The sequence below is a fragment of the Lithobates pipiens genome, unplaced genomic scaffold (assembly GCF_037356315.1).
Source record: "Lithobates pipiens isolate NorthernLeopardFrog02 unplaced genomic scaffold, aLitPip1_a1.2 Scaffold_11, whole genome shotgun sequence".
Lineage (NCBI taxonomy): Eukaryota > Metazoa > Chordata > Amphibia > Anura > Ranidae > Lithobates > Lithobates pipiens.
In genome coordinates, this window is record NW_027507696.1 from 19343726 (window position 1) to 19360156 (window position 16431).

The 16431-nt window shown below is 44.3% G+C and overlaps 1 protein-coding gene across 1 annotated transcript in view; it reads right to left on the bottom strand.

The window, feature by feature from the left end:
* RNF212B (ring finger protein 212B) overlaps positions 1-16431 on the bottom strand; it is a 198259-nt gene that overhangs the window by 131834 nt on the left and 49994 nt on the right. The window contains exons 4-5 of the mRNA XM_077469396.1: positions 6417-6532; positions 4869-4929 (exon numbers count right to left, since the gene is read on the bottom strand). Of these exons, the coding sequence (XP_077325522.1) occupies positions 4869-4874 (6 nt within the window). The 5' untranslated portion in view covers positions 4875-4929; positions 6417-6532. The remainder of the gene's footprint in view (positions 1-4868; positions 4930-6416; positions 6533-16431) is intronic.

Sequence of the window (16431 nt, forward strand, 5' to 3'; positions counted from 1 at the left end):
TGATTTGCAACAATGCAGACCAGTGAAACAGTCGGATAATGTCAGAGAAGTGAGGGGAGGTAATCCCCTCCCTGAGCCACAGTTACCTGCTCTCTCTTCGCCGCTCTGTCTAAAGTTAATGTCACGATTACCTCCCCTCACTTCCGTGACATTATCTGACGGTTTCACTGACCTACATTGTCGGAAACCCTCTGAAACGCATGTGCAAGCATTTGGAACGTATCGCGCATGCGCAGTGCTAAATTTCTGGCCGCAACGTCACTTCGGGAGCATTCTATGATGGGGAGCAAAATATGACACTACACCGCTCCTCCAGGCAGCTCCTGTCACGTGACGTCGGCTCTGAGTCTGAGACTCCGAGTCTGACGTGAGTCACGTGACTGTCTCAATGACATCACTCGTTGCTAGACGCCAGGCGGGCAGGCGCTAGCAACGAGTGCAGGGTTGCCAAGCCAACGGCTCAGCTCCACCCACCTCCTAGCTCCTCCTGGTCCAGTCCCGCTGTGTAATACACCAGAGTCTCTCTCTCTCTCTGCGCCGCTGATCGCTGATGAGACAGAGAGAGAGACTTGGGCATAGCAGCGCTGCAGCCTGCAAGTCAGTCGGTGACAGTGTGATATTTTCGGGGGGGGGCAATTGTCCTGTTGCCCCCCCCCTGGATCCGCCCCTGGGCTGACATCTGCTGACAAACCCGTGCTGTGTCCAATCACATGGGTCAGCACGGTGCCTGTCTGTGCTTCCCGCTCGCAGTACATCTACTATGAGCGAGTCGACAAGTGGTTAAAATAAACTTTATGAATCTAAGGCCTAAATCTATACAACCCCTTTTCCAGAATATCTAATATTCGAAAAAAGAGAATAGAATCTCCTCTCAAAAGATTGTGACTTTTTAGGCTCAAGGAATGTACAAAAGTCAAATATACATAGTATTAAATATGTTGTATTTATTGGTGTAAAAAATGTATTAAAAAAAAATAACTATATAAAATGTACATACAGAAGACATGAACAAATATGTGTTCTGTAGCCACAAGGCAAAAGGAACCACCAGGTCCCAAAAACAGGAAATATGCATAAACCGGTCGCCAGCTAAGGAGTGATACACACAAATCTCAAATATTTTCAAATAATTGTGATTATTTTGTTTGAGTGCATTCTGATTTGTGGTTTATACATCAGAAAGATCAATAACATTAATATAAAGAATTATATGTGATCCTGCACATATCCTACGTGACTAGAATAACATAATGATGATAATATACATCTTAGTGAACAAACAAAATAAGATGGTGATGATTAGTGATAACTACATAGTGGACGCCATATAATATAAACATAAAATCCACATGCTGAAAAAATCCTTAAACTGATTGAAGATGAAATATATAAAGTGCAAAGTCCAATAAGAACCAAATATATAAAGTCCTCAGGCTAATATATAAAAAATTGTTTATGTGTAAAGTGCAAGGAATTCAGAAATCTTCACAGTGAGGTAGAAAAACACTCATCATGTTGACTGTAGTTCAAATGATAAAACAACACCCACTCAATGTGCTCTCAGAACTCTTACCTCATGGGCATAAATAAATGCCTTAATCCGTCTATTGGATAATAGCCTCGATTCCAGGACCCAAGATCCGTCAAGATAGGAGATGGATGCTTAACAAAATAGGGTAATAACGTCTCCAACCCAGTATCCAGATCAAATATATGGATCTCCTCTGCTGCCAGTTCCAGCGATGTCCCCTCAGTCCTTCCTCCCGAACAAGGACTGAGGGGACATTGAGTAGTCTTTTTTTATTTGTTTAGCAAAAAATAAAAACTGCAGAGGTGATCAAATACCAACAAAAGAAAGCTCTATTTGTGGGAACAAAATGATAAAAATTTTGTTTGGGTACAGTGTAGAATGATCGTGCAATTGTCATTTAAACTGCAACAGCGCTGAAAGCTGAACATTGGCTTGGGCAGGAAGGGTGATAAGTGCCTAGTATTGAAGTGGTTAAGGAAAGATCATTTATAATGATGGCAATAGTAGGGAACCCCAGATTCTAACCAGAACGTCAAATCCAAACATCATTAGAATCTTTCTCAATATTAACCAATTTTTGTCAACATTTCCTATCTCTAACATTATATAAATTCATTTAGGTAATTTAACCACTAGGCGTCCGCGCTATAGCCGAAAGATGGCTGCAGCATGGACGCTAATTGCCGGGAGGACGTCCCTGGACATCCTCCTGTTTACTTCCGCAATGTGCGCTCCCGCGAGCACGCATCGGGGGGAAGTTCTGTGCTGGCCATGTCCCTTGGATACAGCCAGTCACAGATCGCTGTAAATGGCCAATAACAGCGGACGTTTACAGTGCGATCGGCGTGTCCAATGAGAGATGATCTTATATGTAAACATATGAGATCACCTCTCATCGCCGGCTCTCCCTCTTCACACAGAGACAGCGTGTGAGGAAACAAAAAAAAGGAAAATAAAGTGCCATCTGTCCCCACTGCCATGTGCCCCCACTCCCACCTGTCCTCACTGCCACATGTCCCCAGTGCCACCTGTCAGTGCCATCTGTCCCCAGTGCCATGTATAAGTGTCATCTGTCATCAGTACCACATCAGTGCCACGTGTCTTCAGTGCCACATAGTGCCATCTGTCATCAGTACCACATCAGTGTCATGTGTCATCAGTGCCCCATATCAATGCCATCTGTCATCAGTGCCACCTGTCAGTGTCACGTGCCATCCATCAGTGTCACGTGTCATCAGTGCCTCGTATCGGTGCAATCTGTCATTAGTGTCACGTGTCATCAGTGCCACGTATTAGTGCAATCTGTCATCAGTGCCACGTATAAGTGCCATCTGTCATCAGTGCCACGTGTCATCAGTGCCACATATTAGTGCCATCTGTGCCACGTATCAGTGCCATCTGTCATCAGTGCCACATGACGGTGCTCCCTGCATATTGTGACTCTCTATGTGGCTAGGCTGTGGTATCATTATACTCAGGAGGAATAGCAGAATTTATTTTGGGGTGTCATCTGTGGTATACACATGCCATGTGAGAGAAATAACCTATTACAATGCCAATTTTGTGGGAAAAAAATCTTAATTTTGCAAAGAATTGTGGGAAGAAATAACAACATCAAAATCCTCACCATGCCTCTTACTAAATACCTTCTCCTTTCAAAAAAGGGGTAATTTGTGGGGGTTTTGTACTTTCCTGGCTTGTTAGAGTCGCAAGAAATGAGATAGGCCACCAGTACATCAGGTGTGATCAATTTTCTATGATTTTCTCTCTAACTTTCACAAAGACCAAATAATATCCACTAATTTGGGTTATTTTTTACCAAAGATATGTAGCAGCATAAATTGTGGCCAAACTTTATGAAGAAAAATTTATAATTTGCTAAATTTTATCACAGAAACAAAGAAAAATGCGTTTTTGTTTTCCAAAATTTTTGGCCTTTTTTCATTTATAGCACAAAAAATAAAAAACCCAGAGGTGATCAAATACCACCAAAAGAAAGCTCTATGTGTATAAAAATAAGACAAAAAAAATCCATTTGGGTACAGTGTTGCATGACTGAGTAATTGTCATTCAAATTGTGAGAGTGCTGAAAACTGAAAATTAAGTTATTTGGGCAACCAAAACAGGCCACTTCTTATGAACTGTCCATAGGGGTTGACCATTCCCTCATGGGCCTAACCATTTGAATATTTAATCCTGTGAACTGATATTTGGAAACGTTCTCAGTTCATATCATATCTCCTGTTGACCAATTCCTCAAAGAACTATACACCAAAATGTGAAAGAGGCCTTAAGAGCAAAATTTTTGGCTGCAGATTCTCTATTTTGTACACAAGGGGTTTATCCCAAAGAAGATACATAAATTAGGTTTCACAATTGTATCTAGATAGTATGTATCGGGATGCGATTGCTCATTTGTGGCCTATGTATTGTTAGGTTTACCATTGTCTAAAGTTGGCCATTCTACAATTTTTTTGTACAATTTCTGTACAATCACCTGTAGATTTACCTTCAACTATGTGGTTCAAGGGCCTGCCTAATTGGATATAAATAAATGTGTTGTTTAGGTTTGACCTAATTTTTATGGTTTTGGGTAAATCTAAAAGAAAATTGTTCAATGACCAGCTTAAAGCAGAACTTCAATCATTTTTCATCTTTCCCTCTATTAAATCTTCTGCCCTTGTTGTTTTAAATTTGGATAGTCAAACATTTTTTTTCTGCCAGTAAATACCTTATACAGCCCACTTTCTGTTTCTTGTCTGGTAAAAAGCCTAGGATTATGATATCATGAACAGCTCTCTTTCTCTCTCACTCTTGTAAGAGTTTGCCAGGAACGGAGGGGGGATGAGTCACAAGAGGGCCAATGAGAGCTGCGGAGCTGGCAGCGTGCCTCTGTGTGTCTGTGTAAATCCAGGAAGTGAATAAGCAGCAGTTTCAGCTGCCCTCAGTTAAAATGGTTGAAGTCAGACTCAGTGGAGGGAGATTTCTGCAGCATATTTGGCAAGTACAGAATCACAGTACATATAAAATAATATGCATAGTGGTTGGAGGGAAGCTTCAGAATGGCAAATATGTTTTTATTACAAATGATGTGAGCAGACTGCAGTTTCTCTTTAAGTTTTGAATATAGAACATACAGCACAGCATAAAGTATGGGGCAGAGTAATGAAAATGATCAGAGGGATTTTTTAAGATGCTCCCTGGGCAGGGCATGCTATTTGCTGTAACTAGCATATGCCCTACAGCTCTCTCTTATATATAATATATAATCCTCAGAAATAAATGGAAAAATAACAGATAGAAAAAACACACAAAACAACTGTAATTGAATTCTTACCTTCATGTGGGTAACCAAAGATTTAAGCTCCACATTTTCTCTCTTTATTGCTTTCAGTTCACTATGAAAATAAGCATTTACCAGTCATAAAATCAACAGAGTCAAATATTTTTCAGAAATATACAACAGAATAAAATCCAATACACAAATGTTCGGTTATGACATAAACCTAAAGGAGTTGTTAAGGCATTCTATTCATTAAGATAAAAAAAACCTTGTGTGTTTAGCAGCCTCCCTCCAGCACCCGCAAATTACTTACCTGAGCCCCCTCTCTCTCTAGTGATGTCCACGAGTGTCTTAGCCGTACGGGAGCTGTGACTCGACTCGGGTGCACCCATAGCAAGCCCCTTGCTGTAGGGGCACTCAACAGGAGGGAGGGGCCAGAAGCAGCGAAGGGGGACTAGAGAAGAGGTGAGTCCAGGCTGCTCTGTGCAAAAACAACTGCACAGAGGAGGTAAGTATATGTTATATATGTTTTTACAATCACTTTACAATCACTTTAATTTTGGGACAAAAAACCCCACAAACAATACATGCACCTTTTCCTGTGCTTTATCCCTTTTAAAAACAAACACAGGTACTGAAAAATACCCATTAATCTTGCCAAAAAGAATTCTACTATTCTCCACCCCTCATGTATAGATTGATTCTATCCCAGAAAAGCAGTGCAGCTGTCTTGACTATAAAAGAGCTTGCCACTCATTGTGTATAGCAGGGATATGCAATTAGCGGACCTCCAGCTGTTCTAAAAGTCCCATCATGCCTCTGCCTCTGTGTGTCATGCTTGTGGCTGGTGGAGTCTTGCTATGCTTTATGGGACTTGTAGTTCTGCAACAGCTGCAGGTCCGCTAATTGCATATCCCTGGCGTATAGAGAAAGGGCTCTTGTAATATGTAGCTCTGGGGGCGTAACTACATCAATAGGCAAAGCTGCTTCACCTGTGATTATGTCACAGAGAGTAATAAAAGCAGTTTCTTAAGATAAGAACAAGGTAAAAGAAAAAATGCTGGGAGATGCTCTAGAGAGGCAGGAGGAGGTCTAAGACCCCTTTCACACTGAGCCATCCTGGGCGCTGGGCGTCAGCGGTAAGGCGGTGCTATTTTTAGCGCCGCTTTACCGACGTTTTAGCGCCGCTATTCGGCTGCTAGCTGGGTGGTTTAACCCCCCCCCCCCCCATCGGCAGAAAAGGATTTAAATCCGCCCGCAAAACGGCACTGCATCGGTGCTTTGCCGGCAGTATAGCAGCACTGCCCCATTGTTTTCAATGGGGAGGAGCGATGTATTCACCGCTCCTACACCGCTGCAAAGAAGCTGCTGGCAGGACTTTTTGTGATGCCCTGCCAGCACAGCGCCCCAGTGTGAAAGCACTTGGGCTTTCACACTGGGTTTGCAGCTGAGGCTTTTTTCAGCCACTTTACAGGTGCTATTTTTAGTGCTGTAGTGCCTGAAAAACACCTCTGTTTGAAAGGGTTCTAAGGAAAATTTGGGTAATGTCTGTACATATCCTTTAAAATATAGAAAAATAAAGAAGAAAAATCAATAAAATACTTTTCCAAGGTGTTGATCTTCAAAAGAGCTTCTTTAAACGCATTTTGGTTCTTAATTATATATTGCTTGTAGAAAGCTACATGCAGTTCATGCTGTTGTTTCTGGAAACACCATGCCTATGTAAATGATCAAAGACAGAAATAAATAAAAGTTCTTCATGTAAACAAAGCTATCCAAGGCAAAGTTGCATACCATAAAATGTACTTCAAAAGAAATGACAATACTGGCAGAGGACATTATTCTATGAAAAATAAATAAATTATCTTTTTTATCTCCTGTTGTGTGTCAAATCCACAGTACCGTACTTTCAAAATGTACTAGCACTCTGCATCAAAAACCTGTGATGCAGGCACAAGTGAAGGCTTACGTTTAGTAGTTAGATGTCAGGGTCATGTTAGGTTAGGTTGAGGCTAGGAATCAGGGCATGTGGGGTAACGCTGCTTTACTATTTAATTTCAGAAGTAAATGCTCCATGTTGAGAACTACCTGCACTAGGTCACCCGTAAGAAAGCAATACTGCTATGACCAGAAAACTGTGCCCATTCTTTAACAGTGAAAATTTCTGAAATATCTAGGGCTACTTGACCAAATATATACCCCACACGCACAGCATATGAATCAGGTATGAACAGCAGGCACATCAAAATGATGTGTTGCAAGATAGAACAGGCCTGTAATGTATGCACAGCATTTAGTGGAAGGCCTACATGACTGGGGGGGGGGGGGGGGGTACAGGGTAGGCTGTAGTGAGGCAGTTTTCAAATAGTAACTATGGTAACAAATTAAGGTTCGGCCAATGGAGGATAATAAGGTGTGGTAGGGGGGAGCAAGATTGCCAAGATGGAGTAAATAAGGGTGTAGGCAGTGGGGGGAGTTAGGATAGGGTCAGTTGGAGCCAGACAGAGTAGGAGAAGTTTCTCAGGCAAGGTTAGTGGCGAATTGGGTTAGGAGGACTCATGGCCGACCTGAAAGGCTTATTTGAACAATTGAGAGCGGCTGCGGTGGCTAATGGGCCCCAGTGGCTCGAGCGCCAGTTGGAAGGATTAAGGCAGGGGTTGGGGCAGGATCATGCTATGCCTGCCCCCCGCCCACAACGTGCTAGGAGGTCTCACCCGCCTGAGCGCCTGAGCCCTGAGGTAACCCCTAGGGTTGGCCGCCGTGTTAGGAGCCCCGGTAAACGGGACCCTTCATCAGCACTGGCAAAGAGGCAGCCTCCCTCTGATGCTGATGGGGCTGGGAGGAATCCTCCACTTAGGCGGGACACTTTCGTCAACGCAAGGCGGTCCAGCCATCACTGAGATGGGACCACAAAGATATAGGCTTATGGATGAAGTTGATGACTCAGGCGAGAACGTTTCCACAACCCTTTCAGGGAGGGGCCGGGGCACCATCGGCCGCAAACCGTAAGGGGTACTGCTGGAGATACAAGGATAGCACATGTAGATTCGGGGGCATGTGCAGATATCGTCACAAATGCTCCGGATGCAGAGTTTCGCATCCTTTGGCCAAATGTTTTAAGCAGGGAAAAGCGAAGTTGACTGACACTGGAAAAAGGGAGAACTCCGGTGAAAGTGGAAAAAATGGACCCCTTCCTCAATAGGTATCCGGATCAAGCCACGGCGCAGTTTTTTTTTCCGGGGGTTTCACAAGGGTTTTCCAATTCCATGCACTTTATCCATGGTTCCTGTGGTGGGAGATAATTTGCGCTCTGCGAAGTAGCATCCGGAGGTGGTTGCGGCAAAACTTACAAAAGAAGTAGCTGTGGGCAGGATGGCGGGACCTTTTCCTTTCCCTCCTTTGGTGGTTTCTCCACTTGGGGTGGTACCCAAGAAGGAACACAATAAATTCCGCTTGATTCATCACCTGACGCATCCCCGGGGGGGGGGGGGGGGGGCGGTCAGTGATGCTATTGACCCTCACCTGTGCGTGGTGTCTTACGCCTCTTTTGATGATGCCATTAAGTGGGTGCCCAAGTTTGGCATGGGTGCACTGTTGGCGAAGACCATCATTGAGTCGGCTTTCAGATTGCTACCTGTGCACCCTAGTAGTTTTCGGTTTTTGGGCTGCATTTGGGAGGGACAGTATTTAGTTCACAGTTGTTTACCTATGGGTTACGCTATTTCCTGTTCCTTTTTCGAAATTTTCAATTCCTTTCTGGATTGGGTAGTGTGTGATGTGCCAGACTGGCAATCCGTGGTCCATTATTTGGACGATTTTTTGGTGGTGGGACCTCCTGGGACAAATATTTGTCAGATTTTGTTGTCCACGTTGCAACATATATTCAGGATTTTTGGGGTGCCGTTGGCGCTGGATAAGACAGAAGGTCCGGTGGAGGAACTAAAGTCTCTGAGTATCATTATCGATACGATAAGGATGGAATGCTGCCTTCCGCCCGATAAACTTGAGGACCTTTGCGGTACGGTGGAGAGTGTGAGTGGTTGCAAGAAGTTGCAATTGCGCTCCTTGCAATCGCTCCTGGGCAAACTCAATTTTGCCGGCCGCATTATGCCCATGGGGTGTTTTTTTTTAAGGCGGTTGGCGGCTGCCACCGCAGGGGTAAAATCCCTGCATCATTATGTGCGTCTTCACAGGGAGCATCGGGAAGATGTAAGGATTTGGAAAAAGTTCTTTGATCGGTATAACGGGAGATCGGTATGGATGGACGTGACGGTGTCCAATTTTGATTTGGAACTCTACACGAATGCGGCTGGCTCGGTAGGATATGCGGCTTATTTTGGAGGAGTGCAGGACGTTGGCCGGAGTCATGGGGCAATTCAGAATTCTTTAGAAATATGGTGCTATTGGAACTGTTTCCAATAGTTATGGCGGTGGAAATTTTTCACTGCGATAATTTGGGAGTCGTTCAGGCTATTAATTCTGTTCATTCTTCCTCCCCGCCTGTGGTTTATCTTCTTCGACATCTGGTTTTGCAATGTTTAAGTTTAAATGTGTTTATTTTTGCGGTGCACTTGACTGGGGTGACTAACACGGTGGCGGATGCCCTTTCTAGTCTGCAGTGGGAGAAATTCCGACAGTTGGCACCAGAAGCGGAACAGGTCAGGATCCCATGCCCGGAGTTCTTGTGGGACTTCGTTTCGCCACTGTAGCTGGGCTGATTCGGCGGTCGGTTGGTGCTGGTACCTGGACAGCTTATGCAAGGGTGTGGGATGAATGGCATAGAATGGTAAGTTTGCTAGGGGGGTGTTTTCGGGAGGAGGATCAGTTACAAGCATTGTTGTATTTTATTGGTAAGAATTTTGAGGAGTGTTACAATATCTTCCCTGAATAGGAAGATGGCTGGTTTGTCATTCCTTTTTCAGCTTTCAGGGTTGTCGGATATTACCAACGTTTTTTTGGTCAAGCGAGCTTTGAGAGGTTATAAAAGGGGGCGGGGGGTGCCTGATTCTCGCCGTCCAGTTTCTTTTGAATTGCTTGGGGTGCTCCTGGATAAGCTACCGACAGTCTGTTTGACTTCTTTTGAGGCGGTTCTTTTCAAGACGGCCTTTGTTTTGGCTTTTTTCTGAGCTCTTAGGATTGGGGAATTAGTTAGCCCTTCTACTAGAGTAGGGGGGGTTTGGGAGTGTCCAAGGTCACAGTACAAGGGGACAGGTTGTATTTATACATAAGCAAATCAAAAATGGATCAATTAGGCAGGGAGGCTACAGTAGTGCTTGGTAGTGTTCCCGATTTTACAGCCTGCCCGGTCGCAGCCGTGGTTAATTGGTTGAGGATAAGGAAGCCGGGGCCTGGACCCTTGTTGATGCACGTGGACAGCTCAGCGTTGTCCCGTTTTCAATTTGTTTCAGTTTTCAGGAGGTGTTTACGGGCGGCTGGGTTTGATCCGGGTGAGTATGCTTCCCATTCATTTCGCATAGGGGCCGCCACGGAGGCGGCTAGGTGGGGTTTGGGCGACCAGATTTTACAGCGGATTGCTGGGAATCACGGCGTTTTAGGTTGTATGTTCGTCCACATCTCTTGTGATTTGTTATTATACCCTGTGTTCCGTTATAGGAGTGGCCGAGGTGTTGTTCCATCTTGTCTTTGTTTTTTTTTTGGGCCGTTTTGTTACCTTGTTATTTTGTTGTTCTTGTAATTTTATGTTTTTCAGACAGAGAATGTTTGGTGTGGATTATCGGCCATTCATATGTTTTCTGGGGTGCAAAAGGGGCAGCGGTCAGACCGGATGGCAGGCAATTAGGCTTCCCGAGGAATTTGGCCAGAGTGCGGTGGATCGGAGTCCCGGGCATGCTGTGGTCTAGGGTACTGCCTGAAGTGCACCGGTATGTCAGACTGGATAGACCCCCCTCCACAGCCTGCAGCAGCACACAGTGTGCTTTTAAAAACTTGCTTCCTCGTGCACCTGGCATCGGGGGGAATGCAAATGCTGCTAAGCCCTGCCCCATGTTGCCTATGGCTCCACTCCCTATTTTAAAAAGAAGGGTTTTCCAGAGTGAGCAGTGGACTACAGGTCCTCTCAGACCTACAGAAAGAAGCATGGCGCATGGGGCATTACAAGCTGCCAAGCGGCACACTGATCACGCTTCCTGTCCATTTATTTTTTTTAAAAACAAATCCGAGCACTTTTACCCCCCAAGGGGGAGAGTATCAGCATGGGGAGCAATAAGCGGGGAGACAAACCTCGATTAAGCTTTCTGGAGGATCTGCTGTTCGGCTGGAGGAGGAAGCATTTTGCCTCTCTGACACAGCGTTGTTTCCAGCATGAGGCGGTGAGTGCTCAATACAGCTCCCAGGGGTGACACATGACAACATTTTTATGTTAAAGGAGACATTCATAAGAAAATTCAAACAAAATTCTTAGAAAACTCCACTTACCTTTCCCGCCGTAGGGTTTTCTGTGGTAAACCAACAGACCTAATCTTCACCCTTCACACTGGGTTCTGTTAAACCTCCAGGAGCAGGGGATCCTAGAGGAAACCCACAATCCTGGACCTGCAGCAGCACCCTGCCAGTAAAAACTTTTATGGCCTTACTACCAAAATGTACTGGATCCCAGGGTCCAGCTCTCTAAAAAGAGAAGCATTTGCAGGCAAAAACCTTGTTACTTCGGATACAAGGCCGAGTACCATTCAATCTGGCCAAAAAAGCAACTTTGAATGGATCCAGTCAGCATGGCTAGCCCCAGCAAGGATTGCTCCACCTTTGACACTGGCGAAAAAACTGAGATACTCCCACCAGTGAGAGGGGTTATATAGGGAGTGCACTTTTTAATTGTGGCCTATAACCCACATAGTAACTAATATGGCACTGTGTCCCGTGATGTACAATAAGAAAAGTCATTTATTAACATAGAGGCTGTCCTGTCAAATTTGACAGAGTATGGGATGGTTGGCTGGCTATACATGACCTAGCCCTGGTGGAGCTGGTTATGCATCACCTGTTGGGCTAAGGCCGAGTTTCCTAGGTCAGCTGTCTAATCTTCACTGTATTTCATGGATAATTGAATATTTTGTTTTCTCTAGTACTATGATATGGATTTCTTATAATAGATCGTTTACTAGGTTGTGTACCCCAGCAGGTTTCTGATTGTACATTACAGCTGTATAATTTGTCCAATTGCATGTCTGAGTGGAGCACTGTTTGCTGTATTTTGCTATTGTAACACAGATGTTCTGGAATTTGACTAAGTTTGTTCAATAAAATTTATTTCTAATATAAAATAAATGATATAGACCTCTGTTCACTCCTCCACTGACTTTGACAGCACTGTGTCTGAAGGTCTGTGAGAGGCTTTTTGAATGGAAAGAGTCTTAGCATACACAGAGATGTGGCCCGCAGACCCAAAACACTAGCCCGCGGACCAGATCACAGCTGACAGGAATGTTAAGGGATTTAGAAATAACGTCAATACACCAAATTTTGAAAGATAACAAAACACATGCTAAGATTTAGCAGAGGTTTAGACACTGCTTTTTAATTTTAATAAATTAATGTTTATGGTATCTTTCAGGTACCAAGTTCCTGTGGAGTATTCAGGGCCCTAAGCCCAGGTATAAGGCCTCTATTTCTCTCCAAATAGAAATTAAACCTTTGTCCCTTCTGGGACTACATCCCACCTTTTGCATTCACCTGTCAATTCCAGATACTGAAAAAAAAATTATGAATAAATAAACAGTCCAGAAAAATCAGGCTTTCAAATGGATCATAATGTTCAAATGGCAAACTCCATTAACCACTTCAGGACCGCCGTATTGCCAATGTACGTCAACACAATGGCACAGGCAGGCACAATCACGTAGATGTACGTGATTGCCTTCCAGCGGGTGGGGGATCCGATCGGACCCCCTCCCGCTGGTTACGGCGGTCCGGTTCGCTCCAGGAGCGCTCCATGATGAGGGGATGGCCGTTCGTTTTCGGCCACCCCCTCTGGATCGCTCCTGGCCAATGAGAAGCTTCCTCCCACTGTGTATTGTTTACACAGGAAGGAGGAAGTGATGTCATTCTCCTCGGGGCGGTCTTTTTGACCGGACTACGAGGAGAAGACTAATAGTAAGTGTGCACCAACACTACACTGACATGTAGGTACACACAGGCACACAAACCCCCCCCCGATCGCCCCCCGCCCCCCCTCCCCCCCCAGTCACAGTGTCACTGATTGCATTGATCATTTCTTTACTGATCAATGCATTCAGTGTCAGTTGTGACAGTAAAAACTGTCAGGACAGTTAGTGTTAGGTCCAGGGTAGCCCCCTATCACCCCCCAATAAAGATTTAACCCCCTGATTGCCCCTAGAGTTAACCCTTTCACCCCCTTTTGCCAGTGTCACTAAGCGATCATTTTTCTGATCGCTGCATGTGTCGCTAGGTAGCTAGTTATTTTTTTAGGTTCACCGCCAGGTTTTTATATCGCTAGGTACCCCGATATACTACCCAATAATGGTTTTAACCCCCTGATTGCCGCTAGTTAACCCTTTCACCCCCTTTTGCCGGTGTCACTAAGCGATCGTTTTTCTGATCGCTGCATTAGTGTCGCTACAGTCGCTAGGTAGCTAGTTATTTTTTTAGGTTCACCGCCAGGTTTTTATAGCGCTAGGTACCCCGATATACTACCCAATAATGGTTTTAACCCCCTGATTGCCGCTAGTTAACCCTTTCACCCCCTTTTGCCAGTGTCACTAAGCGATCATTTTTCTGATCGCTGCATGTGTCGCTAGGTAGCTAGTTATTTTTTTAGGTTCACCGCCAGGTTTTTATATCGCTAGGTACCCCGATATACTACCCAATAATGGTTTTAACCCCCTGATTGCCACTAGTTAACCCTTTCACCCCCTTTTGCCAGTGTCACTAAGCGATCGTTTTTCTGATCGCTGCATTAGTGTCGCTACAGTCGCTAGGTAGCTAGTTATTTTTTTAGGTTCACCGCCAGGTTTTTATAGCGCTAGGTACCCCGATATACTACCCAATAATGGTTTTAACCCCCTGATTTCCGCTAGTTAACCCTTTCACCCCCTTTTGCCAGTGTCACTAAGCGATAATTTTTCTGAACGCTGCATCAGTGTCGCTAGTGTCGCTAGGTAGCTAGTTATTTTTTTAGGTTCACCGCCAGGTTTTTATAGCGCTAGGTACCCCGATATACTACCCAATAATGGTTTTAACCCCCTGATTGCTGCTAGTTAACCCTTTCACCCCCTTTCACCAGCGATCACAGTATAAGTGTCACTGGTGACGCTGGTTAGCCAGTTAGTTATTTAGGTTCCCCGTCAGGTTTTTATATAGCGCCAGGGACCCCCATATACTACCTAATAAAAATTTGAACCCCCTGATTGCCCCTAGTTAACCCTTTCACCACTGATCACCGTATAAGTGTTACGGGTGACTCTGGTTAGTTTGTTTTTTATAGCATCAGGGCACCCACCATTTATTACCCAATAAAGGTTTAACCCCCTGATCACCCGGCGGGTGATATCAATTAGGTTTTAGGATCAGGGTCTGCGTCGCCCCAGGCAGCGCTAGGTTAGTGCCAGTACCGCTAACACCCACACGCAAAGCATACACCTCCCGTAGTGGGATAGAATCTGAACAGATCAATATCTGATCTGATCAGATCTATACTAGCGTCCCCAGCAGTTTAGGGTTCCAAAAAAACGCATTGTTAGCGGGATCAGCCCAAATACCTGCTAGCACCTGCGTTTTGCCCCTCTGCCCAGCCCACCCAAGTGCAGTATCGATCGATCACTGTCACTTACAAAACACTAAACACATAACTGCAGCGATCGCAGAGTCAGGCCTGATCCCTGCCATCGCTAACAGGTTTTTTGGTAGCATTTTATATTCAAATCCGGAAGGCAGTGCTTGGTTTTCGGGGTCCCGTACGTGGCTAGGCTCCCAAAAAGTCCCCCACATGTGGTATCCCCGTACTCAGGAGAAGCAGCAGAATTTATTTTGGGGTGTAATTTGACTTCTGCCCATAGCATGTGTGAGCAATATATCATTTAGTGACAACTTTGTGCAAAAAAAAAAAAGTTTGTAATATTCCCGCAACTTTTGGCAAAATATAAAATATTCCATGGACTCAACATGCCTCTCAGTAAATAGCTTGGGGTGTCTACTTTCCAAAATGGGGTCATTTGGGGGGGTTTTGTGCTATTTTGGCATTTTATGGCCTTCGAAACTGTGATAGGTAGTGAGGAGTTAAATCAAAAATTTGCACCCTTACAAATCCTGAAGGTGGTGATTGGTTTTCGGGGTGCCGTGCGCGACTAGACTCCCAAAAAGTCCCACATATGTGGTATCCCCGTACTCAGGAGAAGCAGCAGAATGTATTTTGGGGTGTCATTTCACATATGCCCATAGCATGTGTGAGCAATATATCATTTAGTGACAACTTGGTGCAAAAAAAAAAAAGTTTGTAATATTCCCGCAACTTGTGGCAAAATATAAAATATTCCATGGACTCAACATGCCTCTCAGTAAATAGCTTGGGGTGTCTACTTTCCAAAATGGGGTCATTTTGGGGGGTTTTGTGCTATTTTGGCATTTTATGGCCTTCGAAACTATGATAGGTAGTGAGGAGTTAAATCAAAAATTTGCACCCTTAGAAATCCTGAAGGTGGTGATTGGTTTTCGGGGTGCCGTGCGCGACTAGACTCCCAAAAAGTCCCACACATGTGGTATCCCCATACTCGGGAGAAGTAGCGGAATATATTTTGGGGTGCAATTCCACATATAACCATGGCATGTGTGAGCAATATATCATTTAGTGACAACTTTTTGTAAAAAAATTTTTTTTTTTTGTCATTATTCAATCCCTTAGGACAAAAAAAATAAATATTCAATGGGCTCAACATACCCATCAGCAATTTCCTTGGGGTGTCTACTTTCCAAAATGGGGTCATTTGGGGGGGATTTGTACTGCCCTGCCATTTTAGCACCTCAAGAAATGAGATCGGCAGTCATAAATTAAAAGCTGTGTAAATTCCAGAAAATGTACTCTAGTTTGTAGACGCTATAACTTTTGCGCAAACCAAAAAATATACGCTTATTGACATTTTTTTTACTAAAGACATGTGGCTGAATAAATTTTGCCCTCAATGTATGACTAAAATTTAGTTTATTCGATTTTTCTTATAACAAAAAGAAGAAAATATCTTTTTTTTTCAAAATTTTCGCTCTTTTTCCATTTATATCGCAAAAAAAAAAAAATCGCAGAGGCAATCAAATACCATCAAAAGAAAGCTCTATTTGTGGGAAGAAAAGGACGCAAATTTCGTTTGGGTGCAATATTGCATGACCGCGCAATTACCAGTTAAAGCAGCGCAGTGCGAAATTGCAAAAAGACCTCTGGTCCTTAAGGTGTTTATTGGTCCGGAGCTGAAGTGGTTAATCCACTTTGGATAAGGTTATCCAACCCCTTCACCAAGTGAACATGCCGCCGCCACAATAGGTTGGACCCTTACCAGAGAGCCTGGACCCTTTATTATGAAGGGTCAAACAGGCTTGATGAATATGTCCCGGTAGGGGTCATCAGCAGGGGATGCACAAAGGAACCACGTCAGGA